An 18,691-nucleotide genomic window follows, 5' to 3' on the forward strand; every position below is an offset into this window, starting at 1 on the left:
CCCCTTCTGAATATGTATCTTCTGAAGAGTATTCTGTAGGTGCTGAATCTCCCATGGAAGAAATTCCTTTGGGGAAACCATCTTGAAGATGGAGGAGCACTTTTAAGTGGGATACAACTCAAATTTCAGACATACAAAAAGGTACTACCAATTACAAAAAATGAATTTGCAAAGTACTTCAGTTCCACCCAGATTTTTTGGATGCATTCCACAATGCCTGTCAGAATCCAGACTCTCAGACCCCAGCTCCTAAGAACCTGACAGTTTTTATAAAGTCCCAGAGGATCAGATTTTTCTTTTCAGATGTCCTGCAGCAGACCCAGCAGTCATATCGGTTAATAATGACAAACCATCCAGGATGCTCCCTTCTTAGTTCCCTGTTACCTTCTGACAAGGAAAGTAGAACCTTTGAAAGACTATGTAAAAAGACCTACACCTCAGCAAGCGTAACATTCAGGACTATAAACTAGTAGACACGTGATTAAATATTGTCTAGAATTATTGTCTCGGGCTACTGCTGCCCTCTCAGACCTCCCAGAGTCAGAGGGGAAAACCTTAACCCTGTCCCAGTTGGGGGCCGTTTCCAAAGTGACTAAACATTCCATAAAATGCAGCTATGATGTGCCAGGACAGCTGCCATAAGGTCTGTGCTCAGAAGATTTTCTTGGCTCAGACGTCAACCACTTCAGGATGATTTCAGAGGCAAACTCATGGATGCCCCTCTAGGTAACTCTTCTCTGTTTCGCCCGGCTGCTGCGAAACTTTTCAAGTCCCTACAAAAAAGTCCAAGGAACTCAAGGAGTTAAAACACCTCCTAGTTTCACGTGTACCAAGGTTCCACAGGAACTTTCCTTCAAAACCTGTCTTTGTCCATAGCCGATCCCAGCACCAGACCAGTAAATCTTCAAAAGGAGGAAAATGACATCAGAGGACCAGGCCTCCTGAGAACCCTCTTTAACAAAAGCAGCCCTTTCCAGACAGAGCAGGGAGTCTGTGACTGCCCTGCCTCTGTTCCACCTCCCCCTTCTCCCTTCTCCTCCTGTCCAGAGCTCATGGAGTGTGGGAAGACATTACCCAAGACAACTGGGTCCTTTACATCATATGAAATGGATATTTCATGGTCTGGCACTCCATCTCCACCTTCTGGGGTATCCCACAACCCCCCAGGATCAGCTCCATCTTTTCTCTGACCTCCTTTCAGAAATGTACTTACAGGGCTCCGTTCAAAAAGCCCCTGCCAATTCCAAAGAAAAAGGATTCTATTTAAGGATGTTCCTGGTCCACAGAAAGGATGGCCCTAGGATGGCCCCTGGAGGACAATTCTGGATTTGTCTCACCTCAACATATTCTTAAAAGGTCCCTTCTTTCAGAATGCTTACTTCCCCTCTGCTGCTTCCTCACGGTTTCATGGCATGTCTGGACATAAAAGATGTGTATCTTCACATCCCTATTCACTCAAATTAAATGAAATATCTGCATTTTCTGTGGGTTCCTGACATTTTCAATTTTCTGCCCTTGCCCTTTGGTCTCTCTGCAGCTCCAAGTCTTTTCACCAAATGCTTGGCTCCAGTCATTGCCCATTTCAGGCTACTAGGAATCCAGATATTCACATACCTGGATGACCAATTCTTGTAGGCCCAAGCCCACAGATCCTGCAATTCAATCTCCAAACCACCATTTCCCTGCTGGGAAATCTGGGGTTCACAATAAACTATAAAAAAAAATCTACCCCGTCTCCAATCCAGGACCACATTTTCCTTGGGTGGAGAATTCAGACAGACATACTAAGAGCAACTGTACCGCCACAAAAAGCAGAGGACCTTTACTCTTACTTCCTGTCTCTTCTGCATTTACACCACATTACAGCCAGAATTTCTCAAGGTGCTAAGGTTTTATGGTTTCTACTATTCCCATTGTACCTTTGACAAGACTACACACGAAGAAGCTCCAGTGGTTTTTCAGATCAGTCTGGACACAAAGAAAATTCTCTGGTGCTCTGAACAGGTAAGCCTAAATCCAGGACGACTACTCCACCCTCTGGATCCAGTCCAAGAAATGTATGCCGATGCTTCAGACATGGGCAGTGGTGCAGACATGGGAAAATACACCATTCAAGGAAGGTGGTACATCTCCCAGAAAAGGAACACAACAACATAAGGGAAATGAGTGTTGTTCCTAGCCCTTCAGACCTTCATATCCCTCTTTGTTCACCGACAACAAGATGGTGCTCTAGTATGTGAACAAGCAGGGGGGGACCAGATCCTACCTCCTTTGCAAGTTGGCCCTCCTAGTATGAGACTTCCTTGAAAAGCACAATATGACCATTCAAGCGGTGTACATCCCCTTCAACAGAAACCTTGTTGTAGACACTCTAAGCAGATCCTGGACTCAATCTCATGAATGGATGCGTCACAGGGATGTATTCTTGGACATAGTCCACCAATGGAGTACTCCAAAAATAGACCTATTTGCCTCCCCTCTGAACAGACAACTTTTGTGTATTTTGTGCCAGTGGCCCAAGTCCCCAGGCATTGAAAGTGGACACCCTCTCATTGTCATGGAAGGGGATATTTTTGTATTCATTCCATCCCCTTCCTCTAATACCAAAAGTCCTGCTTAAAATCAGGCAGGACCGACCAAAAATCTTGTTGGTACTCCCTTTTGGCCAAGACAGCACTGGTTTGCCTTTCTCCTCCAATTATCCCCGGGCAGTCAGCACAAAGTACCCCACAGAGTGGACCTTCTCACACAGAGCAAAGTATCAACTCTTCAACTGACTTTGTGGGTGATAGGGTCCTAGTTCCTTTCAGGCACCTTTTCTCTGAAGACATGCTCAAAGTTTTGCAGGAGGCCAGAAAACCCAACACTAGAAAATCAGGTTTCAAAATGGAAAAGGTGTTCATTATGGTGCCATTTTAAGGATCTGAATCCATTACCCGTGGATATTCCTGAGGTTTTATCTTACCTGTGTAAGTTGCTCAATGCTGGCTTGGCTTATTTATCAGTCAAAGCCCACGTCAGCCATATCTGCATGCCTGCCCTTATCTCCCCATCTCGCCTCCAGGTTCGAGGTGAAACAGTTCCTTAAAGGCGTCCTCTACATTAGACGTCTCAGGAAACCCTTCCCTCAACCTCAACTTTGTACTGGAAAAATTTACTCTGCCTTCCTTTGAACCAGCAATGTTCGCTTCCTCCAAACATTGCACCCAGAAAACGGTCTTACTGGTTGCCTTGACTTCAGCTAGAATGGTGTCAGAACTCCAAGCCCTTATAGCTATCCCCCCTTTCTAGTTTTCCATAAGGACAGGGTTTCTCTGAGGACCAGCCCATCCTTTATGCTGAAAGTGGTTAACAAACTCTCTCTCAACCAATCCATCCAACTCTCCCCACCTTCTTTCCCATCCCACAAAACCACAGTGACAGGATCCTACATTCATTGAATGTCCACAGGAAATTGAGGTTCTACCTGGCAAGACTAAACCCTTCAAGAAATCTGACCAGCTCTTCATTAATTTCCACCCCAGAGTGCTGGGTCTCTCTGCTTCCAAGCAGACCATATCATCCTGTATCTCCAAAACCATCTCCTTCTGTTACACTAACCATGGCAGGAGTCCTTCCTCCCCTGTAAAAGCCTAGTTTACCAGAGCCATGTCTTATTCTAAGGCCTTCTTCAAAGGCCTGGATAACAGCACCATTCTTGAGGCAGCTGTCTGATCTACGATTCATACCTTTACCAAACGTTGCAAACTGGATGCTGTCTCCAGATCCAGAACTGGCTTTGCCAGAGCCATCCTCCATGGCTTCATTGTAAGCTCCTCTGTTCCTGCCTCCTCCCTTTCCTCTTAAGCTTTGACACTCTCCCTCAAGTAAAGAATACTGCAGCAAGTGAATAGAACGACATAGAAAGGTTGTGTAAAATCCTACCTTAACCACAGATATCCTTCTCTTCACTGCTGCAGTATTCTGTCCCTCCCACCTTCCCCACTGGACTCTTGTCTTTCATGGATACTCGCACCATTTTTTCCTTAGCATTTCCTCCTGGGTCATTCATTTCTGAGGATGGTATATATGTACGCCTGTTTTATGGCCTATGTATGACTGCAGCCTATGCCAGATGTACCACATACCCTACTGTGAGGAAAAAAGTCTTATATATTGGCCGACATTGGGGTGTCATCTGGTGGGGATATCCCTCAGGTGAAGAATACTGCAGCAGTGAAGAGAAGGTCATCTATTGTTATGATAAGATTTTACACAACTTTTCTTTCCTTTAACGGAGTTTTTGATGTGCCATCTCCATGGAGGAGTCTGTAAGAGACTGAGTACAGAGAAAGGGGTGCCAGTCTCTCCAGATAACTAAGATTTGTAAGGCCAGTGATCGTTTTAGTTATGATTCTCTGAGGCCGCTTAAGTTGTGTGATATGTTTAGATAGATACATGCTAAAAGATATCTAATATTCAATAATGAGTCTGAAAAGATAAGAGTAAAGGGGAATCAAGACTTGTTTGGATTTAGTGGAAATGCCTTTAGAAATTAGATGGGCAAAATGAAAGGTTTTCCAAACTACTGTGGAAACATGCTGGTCAAATGTTAAGGAATTATCAACAAGAGTACACAGATCCCTTATAACAGTGTCTGATTGGAAGAGTACATCTCCTATATAATAAGTGAAATTGTTTTATTTACCAAAATGAATTATGCTACATTTTTTTACATTTAAATTCAGACCATTGTCCTTGCACCATTTGTTAACAGTGTCTAAGCTGTGTTATAGCATTTGTGAGTCAGTTGGAGATCAGATAACTCAATTTACAGCAATCTGCAAATGTAGTTAACCATAGGCCAGAATTGATGGCCTGAAGGTCTGAGAAGTGTATGACAGATAGGAGAAAGCTCAAAACTGAGCCCTGTGGTACACCACTAGTAACTGTTTTGCTTTCAGAAGTGGGACCTGCTTCTCTAAACTCGTGGATTCTGTTCAACAACCAGTTAGCTATTATCACACATTGTAATGATTTACATTCAGATTTACAAGTCTGTCAATAATAGTTGCATGGGGAATAGTGTCAAATACCTTTGTCAGGTGTAGATATGCTGTATGCACTGCATAACCTCTGTCCGCTGCTTCAATTGCTTTCTCAAAGAAATTAATGAGTTTAAAGAGGCAGGACCATCCTTTGAAAAAGCCAAATTGATGATGGCCCAGGGTTGAGAGATTTTCAATGTCCAGGTTAATGAAGTCTGAGATAATGTGCTCCATAGCTTTACATATGAACCTGGTGAGACTAATGGGTCTGCGGTTACCAGGGTCCATGGTTGGGCCACCCTTGTGTGATAGCATTGCAGTAGCCATTTTTTAAGCTTCAAGAATATAATCAGTTGGGGGGGGGGGGGGGCTTAGATTAAAGAGTTTAAATAGAGCTTCAGAAAGGCCATGTCAAGCAACCTGATATGATGTCAAGAAACATGGATGAAGTATTCTTAGTTTTTGAAAGGGCTGAGTGAATTTGTTCCATAGTAATTAAATTGTGCAGCTGAGATTGCAGAACCTGTCTGATAGCTGTAACTGTGGGTGGAGTAAAGTTTGCAGTAAATTTGTTAGCTAGGATATAAGCTATTTCTTGTAGGTCAGAGAGTGTACTAGCATTTGGAATAGTTGTGAACACGTTTGGAATTTAGCTCTTATCTTTCTGACATAGTTAAAGAAATTACAATTATTTTTGGATTTAGTGGCTATTTTAAGTTCATAGTCAACCTTGAGTTTTCCTAATGGTTCCCTTTAGTTCTTTGTTAGCTTGCTTAAGTGTGCTGTTAAGCTAGGTAGACTGAGAGCTATTGTAAGCATTAAATAGTTTCTTTCTCTTGTTGTATAATTTATGTATATGAGTATTTTACCACAGGGGTTTATTTTGAAACTTCTCATTATATTTGTTGAGGATAGGGATGGCCTCATTAATTAATACATCTATTTAAGTAGAAGTAGAAGTCAGATAGGTAGCATCTTTAGCAATCAGATCCTTCAGAAGAGGATTACAGCAGAATTTATTTAAGTTATCAAGTAATTAAAGAAGGTTTGCTTTTTAAAAGCTCCTCAACATAGAGCTATTAAAAGTTGAAGTATCACCAATTTTAAAGGAAGAGGTCGCTAAATTATTGTGTGATTTAATAAGACACAAGGATAGATTTAGAGCTGTGCAAGAAGTGGTCATATTTGTGGGGGCTAGGTTAAGGATATTGGTTCCCCCTAGTAAGATGGTTAATTATTTGTGAAAGAGAGTTAGCATTTGTAATGTCAAGGAAGCACTGGGCATGCCAACCATTGGCAGTGTAGGTTAGCCAGTTTATTGATGGATAGTTGCTGTTCGCCAGTAGAAGGGTCTTTGGTTTAATAGAAGTTTCAGCTAATGTGTTACGATAACTATTGTGCCCAGAACAGGACATAGAAGGTGTTCTGTAGCTAGATGTGAAGGGGTAATTAGTCTTGTTTAGGGTGATTTTGACTTCAAGGAGTTCACAAGTGGTGTTGCAAGGAATCTTTTGTGAGGTGATGATATCCTTGACAAATACTGAAACTCCCTGACAATTTCCAGGGGGTCTAAAGACATGATAGGCATTATACACTGGAATGGAAACATTGCTTTCATTTCTCTGAAATCACTTTTGTGTAACTACATACACAAATGTGTTCAAGCTGCAGGAAAGCATCAAGTCCGGACATTTTTTTAGGACTCCCAGCACTGAGTAAGCTACATTAATGTGTTCCAAATTAGAATTTACTGGTTGGAGTATCCATCAGATGGACTGTACCTAAAAAAAAAGGCACTCTAGGGACAGCAAAGGCTTAGCCAGAATGTAAAAGCCATGATGAGAGGTGAAGGCCATCCCTGGCAATGCAGGAAGACTTGTCATCCTAAGCCGACACATACTGAATCCCCCTAAATTGACATCAACTATATAGGCAATTATTAAAGCCAATTATCTTGTCTTTAAATGTTGGTATCGTTCTGAGTGATGGCAAAATACCACTGTCTTTCCTGTCTCAGACACATAACAAGCTCAGTCATATCGTGCTGCATGTCCCTCTGGCTAGATTGTCTAAGGTCGTTCACCCCACTTGGACCACTATCAGGTCATAGTCATATTTCTCAGGATACAGACCTTTTTGCATCCTGGATCCTAACTCCAAAAAGACAGCTGTCACCCTCTTCTTATTCAGCCTGCTGAGCATAGTGTCAGTATGCCTTAGAGTAGAGTCCCCTATTACTAAAACATTACTATGATTTGTTGCAGTGTTAATGGGCCATAAGGGCTTGGAGTCTGCACCTTTGTGACTCTTAGAGCTAAGCGTCTTAGGTGTGGGTGTGAAGGATAAAGGTGGGTGTGTTACTGTGTATACGATGTCTAAGGTTTCTTAATCTTTAGCCTAGGATTCTTAGGCAGTGTTCTGTTAACAACCTCAGCATAAGTTGGTTTAGTGGAAGTGATCTGTGCTGTGTGTGTGTACATCTTGTGCTTATTGAATGCATTCTAAGGTGAGAAAGTAGCCTCCAAGTTAAGTAAATACTTGCACCTGTCTCTTCCTGAATCATTCTCAGAAAAACGAAAACCACCAGGTCTGATGAAGTTGGCACATAGATCCCTTCGAAAGCGCTCACATTAAGGTTATACATTTTTGGTATATGCTGGTTCGTGATTGAAGAGGCTATCAACATTTCAACACGCTTGTGGTTTTCGTTTTTTGAGCTTGGTTTGTGTATTTTGGTGGTGTTCTTCCTGAATCATTGTGAGGTAAAAATACAAAGCAGATAGAATTTGCTGTGTTAAGGCAGTTATGACTGCTATACCATTTGTGATTATCAGTAAGATCAGTAAATAGTAATGAATTGTTTTTGAAATAATCCCTGAATGTAGATGAGTTATTAGGGGCCACAAAGCAGGTTTCTATAGAGAAGGTTACAGTGAAGTGGTCAGATTCGACTAGAAAGGGGTAACAAGTAGGGTGGTGTAATTGGGAGAAATGTTCGTGAAGAGAAGAGCAAGATGATTTAACACCTCTGGTGGGTTGAGGGGCAGTTTCTTCACGTGTTTTGCTGTTTATGAAGTCTAGAAAACTCAGAGCGCATTTGTTGCTGGTAGTATATGTTTGCCTGTTTATTGCCATATAGTTGATCACCCATAACAAAGGTATTTGGTTCAATTTTTAACTTTTCTAACTGGTTAAGATATTCTTCGTGATCTGAAGGAGTCATAGATGGGAATTTATAATTGGCTGTAATGTGATAATTAGTTTTTATTGCATGTGGCTAGGACTTCAGCTGTCTCTAGGTTTTTGTTATGTAAACTCTGGTTAGAAACAGTGTAGTTACGAAGTAATATTAATACTCCTGCACAACTGCTGATGGATCTCGACATGTTTCTTTGTTTACACAAATGGTAATGTCTTCAAGGTTAAGGAAGGCCTCACACTGAGATTTTTTTTTTCATTTATGCTTCTAATATTTAGCAATGCTGCCTTGATGTTATTTGGACTGGAGTTTGCTTTGTTGGGATGTCTGCCAGTTAAACTGTGCCCAAAGCGGCACCATTTGGTAGCAAAAAGTAAATTTTAGCCAGGATGTAAAAAACAGTAGGTGAAAGATGCAGGCCATCCCTGGCAACACCAAGTGGATCTGTTGCCCATTTCATCAGATTCAGACATATATTGGATCACACTGGAATGACACCAGTTTACTAGCTAGTTATTGAAGATACTTTTTTATCCTTCAGTTCAGGTGTCATTCTTGATGATGGCAAATGCTGCCTAGTGCCAGGGTTTTGCTGTCTTCAAAGGCATTTAGAGAGAGTTCAAAACGGTCTCTGTACATCTCCCTCAGAGTGAAATGCCTAATATCATTCATCCCCACATAGGCAACAGCAAAGTAGTAACATTATCAGGGTGACAGGGACACTGTAGAGACGCAAGTGCTATAATGATATCCTTGCACCAGAAAAGCAGCTGTCACCCTATCTCTAGCCAACCTGGTAAGTGTTGTGTTTGTAGGTCTTACAGTTGAATAACCAATGCCAGAGTAATGTGCAACAGACTTGTGAGATATTAAGGATACAGGCTTTCAGTATAACTGACTCCCCAATAACAGCATATGTGTGTGTGGTTGGTATTTGTTCTTCATGGCTGAGTAAGCTAGTAGGAAGTGTATGAGGCTTAAGCAAGGATTTTGTTCTACTTCAGCGTATGTAGGAATGATGTATTGATGCTGTGGTATTGTAGTGTTGTTACGCTGCTGTTTACTTAACAGTGAGTGAGATGAAAAAACTAAATTCTGCTTTGGATACATTTATTTCACATAGGTGAAACCAGATGGAATAAGCGGATTGTCTGTAAACACAAGGCAGTTGCTTTATTGCCTCAGAAAATCAAATGGTAGTAGACTGGCTAAGGATGAGGCTAGAGCGAGCTAGGACTCTTGCGGTGACAGGCAGCGTTATCAAGACTTTTAATCACACAGGTAACAGCTGAAGAATTTAGGAGCATAAATTGAAATCCGTGCAAAACAGTTATGCTTATAGACGCACAGTGTAGAGCTTAGTTACAGAAGTAATAGGGATAAATTATGCGTGAGGATTTTATCTAAGGAATTAGTTACTCTTGTACTCAACTGTAAGTGGTCAATATTCTAGGGCTATTCAATACAGTAAAAGGATAAATTGATTTAATTACTTTAAGGAGAGTGCCTCCACAAAAATTTACTTTGATTACTTACAAGAGGGAAGGATCTTTGTGACCAGATTAACATAAGGGATGCACAACTCGAGAACCACTGGATTTAAGAGCACAAGAGTAACAGGATGAGAGAGTGGCAATTTCTTTCCACACAGCAGTCCGTTCTATGGCTGAGGGTGTTCTAGTGAGTTTTCTTTTGAAAACATTAGAATGATTTATTTTTCCTTCCTATAAAAATGTCTTTATATCTTCTCCCGCAGTTCACACATCTAATTAATTTCTAGTTTCTGTGACTTGTCAAGAATTACGGCTTTATTCTGTCCTAACTAAAGTGTTTAAAAATTTAACACTGCAAACAAGAAGTAATATAAGAAACAGCATAAAGAATATAAACCAAGGCATTTACAAGTCTTTTCTGTATTGGAATAAGTCTGTATAAATTACGAAATCCTCACATTTAGCTGTAATTTTTCTTAAGTCAAACATCTTTTCTTATAATGATTGTCATGCAAACCATCTCTGCTGTCCTTCATAATGTCTGTTTTCATTTACATTTTTCATACTTGCTTAGCAAGGTTCCACCTTGTGTTAAGATATTGAATATTCTTCAGAGAAATCATTAATTGAGTTTTTTTAATGTGTTGCCCTACAATACCATACTAGAGTAATTCCCACCATTATCATATAAATATTAAATGTTTAGATTATGTGCTATTGTCTGTAAACTAGTATCCAGATAACAGGTAATAGAATGCAGGTATTGTGTAAGTTTATTATGAGCAGCAAATTATTATAAATCTTTTTTTTAGAACAAAAGCATGAGATATCAATGTAGTATATTCTGTCTTAAAATATAGAACTCTGTGCCTTGCTCCACTCACTTTAAGAAATTCATGAGATTTTTTTTTATTAATCACCAGTACAGGAAACGTATTACTATTATTTACTATGTATAACAAAAATAGTATACCTGTGATTTTAATATATATCAGTAAACAAAAACTTCCGTTCCATATTAGCAGACAATCTTAAACCCTTTCTAAAGCAAAATAGTTAAAATTCATGTAGTGCTAATGAAGTACAATGCAACAGAGACTGGCAGTTTTTTATGTGTCACAGAATTGAGCTTGATATTGCACCTAAATTAAGTGTTATTACATAAGTGTAATAACATTTAATTTAAATGAATACCTAGCCACATTAACCCCATTCAGTAAAAAATAAAGTTTAAAAAACATCTGAATGCTGTTGTGTAGGGCTTTACTACTGCTACTCACTTATGAATCCCAGGGTTTGTTTTACAGACTGTAACTTTAAACATGCTCCCGGTCACTGCAGCACAATAATTGGTTATATTTATTAATCATCAGCATGGGAGTAAATATTCTTTGTCCTCTGTTACTCTCGCGGAGTACTTTTTCAAGTTAAATAATTTTACACCAGTGTGTTGCATTTACACATTTTGCTGCTCTACAGATCTTAATTTGTGGGGCAGTACGCACTGTGTAATAGCTGAATCTTGAAACCCTTGCTCATTCATTTTTGTTGACATTTTTATTACTACATACTGTATATTGGCCACTGCCAGTTCATGTTATTGTCATCTGGATCAGGAGCATGTAGCTTGCTGTGCTTCTCAGTATTTTTTCCTGTGTATTTCTTTGCCCCTGGTAATGCTTTATCATTGTGACTTCTAGGACCCTCCTCACCAGTGTAAAGGTTTGGTTTATTTCCCCAGACCAGAGGCTGCTTACTTTGGGGGGTGGGGGGGGGGGTCTAGAGTGGAAATCTAATTGTCTTCAAGTCATGGGCTGTAGAAAAGTCCCAGGGCAGCAGCATCTGTAGTGCCCACTAAGGATTTTTTATATATTCTAATTCCCCTTTATTTGGGCAGCTGAATAAGATATCTGCAGATGGACCTGCAATACTTGAGTGAATATGTTTATGCCTGTACATCCACTCTTGCCAACATGTAAGTGCATTGCTTGGATGACTAGAATCTTGCCCCTGCCATTTCATGTCGAAACCTGTGTCTGCCATTCCAGCAAGTGGTGCACAGGGAGCATGTTGCTTTCTTTCGAGATGAGACATTTGATATCAGATTCTCATTCTCATTTCTCTGCAGCCTCCAGTGCTGAGACTCACACTCAAACTCATTTCCACTAGAGCCTTTTTGGGGTTCATCCATCTTCAACAAGCTGGCTGCTCTGCAGTCTTCCTTGCCACTTAACAATTTCCCATATTGAACTTTCCAGGTATACTACACAGAGCTGACTTCTTGTATGGGATAGGTACACCGTGTTTTAAGCTTGCAACAAGCATATTCGCATGGCTGAACCTGTAATTACATGCATAGAGAGAAGAATCAGCCCTTTGTCCCCAATAGAATGCTTTAGATAGTGGCTGACAGGTGTAGCGTTAGCAGAATTTTTCTTCATGTGGCATCAGGAAGGAGTTGAAGAAGTTGTTCCCCATTTTGTGTCAACCAGAACTACAGTTTCAGAGGGCTTCACAGTTCTCCTTTCTTCTTATATCTTCGTTCTTAGATTTAGGTACACATTTCAGCAGTATTTGAATTCCTTCTTCTTGGTTTGTCCCTGACAATTTCACATTAACGATATAATTTCTGGAAGAGGTTCTTCCTTTTCATCCATCAGTGAAGACTAACTCACATCTGTGGAACCTCAGTTTTGTCCTAGAAAGCTTATCCTGCAGTTCATTTGAGGCAGTATCCTTTGCTGCTCTGAGATTCCTATCTTGGAAAATAACATTTCCACTAGTTATTACTCATCCCAGGTGGATTTTGGAGTTGCACTCCGTCATCTGCAAAGAACCTGTGACAGATTTCCACAAAATTAGGGTGAACTTGAGGACCAACCATTCTTTAATGTTAATTGTAATCAGAAAAGATTTCCCTTAACCAGACTGTTCAACTGATTGTTTTTCCTCATGTAAGAAAATATTGGCAAGATAATTCTGTACTTCCACAGGCATTTTGGGTACTTTGTGGATAAAACCAAGGATATAGGGAAAGCAGATCAGCTGTTTGTGTCCTTTGTCACAGGGAAACATCAAGGTACTCACTGAACAGTTTACAAGTGGTTGTTATCCTTTGAAAGGTATGGGAAGACTGTGAAGGGGCAGATTAAGGCCCATTCTGCTGTTGCAGTGGCCACTTCAGCAGCATTTTTCATTTATACCTATACCCAGAGACTGCTAATTGGTCCTCCATTTATACATTTTCCAGATATTATATACTGCATATCTAGTCCAGGAACAGCTTAGAGTCTGACACAGCCATTCAGCATGACCTTCTCTGTACTCCTACTCCCTGGGATCCCTGAATGAGCAAAAAAACCTCTGGTGCCCTTGGTAACACTGTTTTTCATCTCCGGATGTGGACACTGCTGTGATAGTCTTACCATCTGTTACAAGTAGTACTGCAGCAGTGATCCATACAAAGAACATATTGTACAGTTGTGTGAGTGATCTCATAGTAGCAGTAGATGCTTGGGTAAAATCACTGTTGCCATACTAGCTCCTACCTGCCTTCCCATATGTTATCTTTTGGTCTCTTCTGTGGGCTAATAGCTGAGATGAGGGGTTAAGTTTTGCTGTCAGTCACAATTCAGCTACCTCTTTCTCATGCATGGCTGTTTGCTACAAATGCCTAAGTGCTACACAGTGTTTTGTTGACTCCTGTTAGACACAGTTTGCAATGAGTACTCTGTTAAGAGTTATTTTATTCTACCATGTCCTGTTCCTGTCAACAGGTGTTTCTCCCAGGTCATCTCTGCAGAAAAAAAAAAAGAAAAAAAAAGTAGCCGAAGATATCATGGCTAACTGCCCATTTTATCTCTGGTATGAATGTGCATTCCTCCATCAGGGAAGAGCCAGATCATGCTAGGATATCTGTACTACTCTGAGATAGTCAGGCCAGGTGGCCATCCACCTTAATATAATTCCCATATGTCATTAATGCTGCTGCAACAGTGATCCTACTTGAATATCTGTTGTTATGGTAAGTGCACTTAATGACACTGTACTTTCATTTCGTTGATGACTGCTTAAATGATAGTAGGAAAAGACCAAGGTTTTCTGGCATTTTGTATTTGTAGGCATGTACTAAAAATAATTGAGTAGGGCATGGTGTGCATTTGCCACTCAGATGTCAGTAAATTGACATCCTGTTGTTTAAATTACTGTTTTCTTCAGGCTATACACGTGGAAGCAGAGCCACAGACTATCAGCGCTTACCTTATATATCTATCCCAGCATGCTCCAGTGGAGGACCAGGGCTTGCACAATGATCTGACATTGGTAAGTGATATGTACATTTTTAAATGTGTAGCAGACTGGGTTTTTTTTTTCTTTAGTCTTAAGTATGTATCAGATTTTGTTAAATGATCTTGTCACTGAATTGTTACTGTTTGCTCAAACCAGTACTTCTCTTTCCATTATATCTCTTCACTCCACTATCTCATTCTCCATTTTTAACTCTCACAGCCCCAATCTTTTCATGACGTGTATCAGTATTGTTTGTTCCTCGTATGTAATAGAGTTTTCCCTCATCGTACAGCATACTGCACTTCCTTGTCTTCATTAATTTCCACAATCCACAGTCCAATTATCAGTTTTTCGCATACAGATTTTAGCTCCCCTTAAGCACAAAGAAAGATGGGGTGACTAAAGCCTCCTCATCTTTAGTTTTAACCATAATAGTTTGTCCTCCATTTTCATCTGTATTTTGTAATCCATATACTGCCTTTGCTGTCCAAACGTTTTGTCTCCATTTTCCTTCTTCCTACTCTTTCAAACACTGGTAGCCATCGTATTCCCCATTGTCTTACACAAGCTCTGCTCCTTTTGTCCCAGATGCTGACCACTCTTGTGCTTCCATGCTTAATCTTAACTGTTCAGGTAGCATCTGTAACTGTCTGGGTGGGATGTATAAACAGAAGGTCACAAAACCATCAACATTTGCAGAAAGTCATATTTTTATTAATTACTGTATTTAAAAAATGCTGGCAGTAGAAGCTTAATTGTTAATATTTTGTAAGATGGAAGCCTTTTTTGCAGCCATCATTTATTCATTGGAAAATGTTGGTTTCACTTTCCTTTAATAAAAAAAATTGCACTTGTGCCTTGCCTTCTAAGGTTCTAATATGCTTTCTGAGAAAACTGGTTTAAATGTTAATGGAGGTATTTCTTTGCATTTGTATCAGATGAATGTGGATCTGTTAGTGGTACAAGTGTTGCAGGAGTGAATGAAAGGCAGCCCAGTCATTGCACTATTAACTTCTAGCAAGGTGTCGCAGATGCAGCAGGTAGTGCCAGTGGCTATGGAAGTATGCATTACTCTAAGTAATGCATATGCAGTCTGGACAAAAATCTGTGCATTTCTAGGAGCATTCATGATTTACTTGCTAGAATTGTAGTCAAGGCCATCAGCTTACTGCAGAGATGATGGAATTAGGAGCTTGTAGAAAATCCCCTTTAGCTCCCTGGAAAAATACTAAAACAGGACAGGTTTATTTGCATATAAATGAATCTCTATATAAATGTTCCACCTGTTGCTTTGCTGTCATACACCAATGCCTGACATTAAAATTTCAGTAAATATATAGTAATGTAATCTAAAAATATAGCAGCTGATTACTGTCTTGACAGCTTGTCCTTCATGTATTCAGTTGTCAGCATACCAACAGACATCGCACAGTGCTTTGACACATTCTCTGATTGAGATAAATCCAAACCTTGTAAAAGCAAATAACTGTTTGCACTGTTCTTCCCCTGTTAATTAGTAAAATGCAGCTTCTCAAACCATCCCATACAAAAGCAGCATTAATCACACTGAATCAACTACATCCAGAGATTACAGTGTCTTGCCTACTGAGAAAGACAGGGTTTTAAAATACCAGGATTGCAAGCAGGAACTAGAGCAATGTGAAAATGATGTCCAGACAGTGCCAATAGTAGTAGAAACCGCAGGAATAATGAAGTACTTACAAAATGCTACCAATATGTGTAAACGCATATGAACTGTGGCAAGTCTGGCTACATTTTGGTTGTTGGTAAGAGCTGTCTTGACAAACATCACAGACTGAAGCAGTACTATGTCAATGAATGCTGATCATACCCTGACTTAGTAATGGGGGTCCATTCCCATCACAGTATTAGAAACCTAAAAACAAAAATTAAAAAAGAAATATCATATTACTGTTCTTCACCAAGAGCGGTACTGTACATAGCCTCAAAGCTACACTTTGTATTTTTATAAAGCTGGTTTGTTGATTTCAGAAACTTTCTATCTCATGCTGCCACATGGTCTTCCTGAATACCTACAATTTCATTTTCAGACAAGTTGACAGAACTTCAAGTCTTTGGCACTAGATGGTCTTATATATACAAAATTGAATGCTTCCAGAATAAAAAAAATGTCCTGTAGAACCCACCTGATTGCAGTTGTATAGGACATCTATACTCTGATTCAATGATAAATGCTTAATTAGTCCTCTTATTAAACGCACACAACAAAAAACGGAAGCAATACGTCTTCCAGAAGCACTATCAATCTCCACACGATGTCACTGGGTTCAAATGACATTCCATGGCTAATAAAAATGCAAGGAAAAATACATTGAGGTGCCTTTTTTAATTAAGCATTAAATAAAATGATTTGAGTGTTAAGAATTATACCTTTAATCTGTGGAAAATTTTTACAATAGCTATTTTATAGTGAAAAAAAAATTCAGCAGCAGTGTTTATTCCCAACTGCTCTTATGTCTAGCTTCATGTGGCTCAGTATTTTGATTCTGAGATGTAATTCTGAGTCTCAGAATGACAAAAAGCTTTGAAATTACAAGAGAACAGTGAATGTCAACAAAGTTGTTCTTTTGCCGGGGAGGGGGGTCAAGCTCCCCCTACAACCCCATCCTCCACTACTATCGTTGTTCTTCTTCTTTCGGCTTTTCCTGGTTAGGGGTCGCCACAGCGGAACTCCGTTCCGCTAATGATTGGCAGCCGATTTTTTTACGGTGCCGAGGTGCCAGCTCAATACCCAACCTTCAGTGAAGGCACACCCATTCTACGCATGTCTTTCAAACGCCACTCGACCGTGGGGAGGACATGCAGATTCCACACAGAAGGCACTCCAGCCGAGAATCGAATGGGAGAACCTATATTAATTCCAAGATGGCCATACCTCAGCAAAAAGGGAATACTTCAAGAACTGACTGGGAACTTAGTATATTTAAGTTCCCATTTTCATGTATGAGTTCACTGTTCCAAAATTCACACTTAAGAGTTTCAAAATGTAAAGCTGTTACCATTTTAACTTCTATTTTGTAAGTTTTACTGAGCTTTGTTCAGGCAATGCATCAGTCTGATTAGCTGTCTCCTTGCATCATTGGGTGCATTCTCTGTAATCACCTTCATAGAGTTTTGTGTCCTGTTGTAAGATAGTTCTGTATTTTAGTTGACCAGTCCCATGGTCAGCACGTGTCTTTTGTCTCATTCATTGTGTTTCACCATCTTGTCTGACCTGCTTGACTAGCACATCAAATTTCTTAGTACAACTTGTCTAGTTGCTCTCTTGCCCTGGTGTACTTTGGTAATTGCATTTTAGGTCTTCTATAGTATTTATTTAGGTAGCTAGTGCCATTGTATTTGTTTATTTGCTTGTGTATGTAGCTAGGTAATTGAGCTGATTCAAAGCCCCTTTTCAGCCTATATCCATTCCAAAAGGCAAAGACAGATGATACTCACACAAGTGAGTCTATATGACAATATGTACTGGAATTTGGAAATTGGAATTGTGGTTTATTAAACGATATGTGCATGAAAAATATGAACATAGATTTATAGTATACATTGTAATGATCAGAAACTGGTTACCTGTTTATACATTATTTGGTTATGAAAATATACATTTGGTAGCTAAGACAGTTTTTTTGTTAGGTATGACAAGAGCATTTTTATCGATTTCAGAGGTACATTACAAGAAATTTTATAGCAAGGTGAAGTGCAGTATTGTCACAGTGTTGAGGCTGAACAGCTAAAGGTTCATTAGCTGTTATAATGGAGGCTTGTGCATTTATACAGTCAGCAATATGTTAATCAGCTTCTTAAAGATAGTGGGTATAAAGAGGTGCAAGCTGTAGTTCTATATTGGTTGAGGTAATGAATTTCATGAAGGGGGTGCAATTTCAGATAAAGCTTTCTTAGTTAAGGAGAGGATGAAGTTGAGCCTCTTTAGAAAGGGTACCCTGGGTGCCCGTGATCAACTTCAACTCCCCTCATTCCCATTTTGTACATGGGGTTGCGGTGTCACATCAGCAGTGACCATCACCATCACCTAGAGCCAATGTTCACAACACTGGGTGTTGAGCCCTGCCACAGATCGTGTTGCAAATAAATTATGAGAGAAGTCTATGTTTAATTTGATGGTAATTATATCTTCTGGGGGGAGGTTGCAGTAGAAGGTGGAGAGGAGGTTGAAGATAAGTTTAAAAATAGGTTGCTCTGATAGTGATGTAGAACCATTTTGCTTTCATTATTGCATTTGAGTGTATTCCTGGTGATGTAACAAGTATATAAATCTAAAGATTTTGTTTTCTGGAGTTTGGAACATTGTGGTATTATATTTGTAGAACACAATTTAGTTGGCGGTATTTGCAGTTTTAGACCACCTGTCTCCATTTAGTGTAATGTGAGCAAATAGGTTAGTTTGTAGGTGTATGTAAGCTGGAAAAGCACATTTTCTTCTGTTTTTTATTAGTGCGATAATGGGAAACAAGTCCTTGGTGGAGCCAGACTACTAAATGTTTTTCAGTAGGTACACATTTGTCATCTTGCCAGTGTGGTGCAGATGGTGGAGCCCCTGTGATTGAACCTAAAGGTAGTAAAGATCTAGTGCCACATGTTTACTGAGGTTAGACACTAAAAGACTGGCATATGAGTAAGAGAGG

The 18,691-nt window shown here is 39.8% G+C and overlaps 1 protein-coding gene across 3 annotated transcripts in view; it reads left to right on the top strand.

Annotated features, from left to right (window-relative positions):
- INTS1 (integrator complex subunit 1) overlaps positions 1-18,691 on the top strand; it is a 2,399,836-nt gene that overhangs the window by 1,303,536 nt on the left and 1,077,609 nt on the right. For all 3 annotated transcript variants that reach the window (XM_044089756.1, XM_044089757.1, XM_044089758.1), the window contains exon 24: positions 13,938-14,042. In XM_044089756.1, coding sequence (XP_043945691.1) covers positions 13,938-14,042 — 105 coding nt within the window. The remainder of the gene's footprint in view (positions 1-13,937; positions 14,043-18,691) is intronic.

Source organism: Protopterus annectens, chromosome 12.part0 (assembly GCF_019279795.1).
Source record: "Protopterus annectens isolate FY-2018-M chromosome 12.part0, PAN1.0, whole genome shotgun sequence".
NCBI classification, from domain to species: Eukaryota; Metazoa; Chordata; order Ceratodontiformes; family Protopteridae; genus Protopterus; species Protopterus annectens.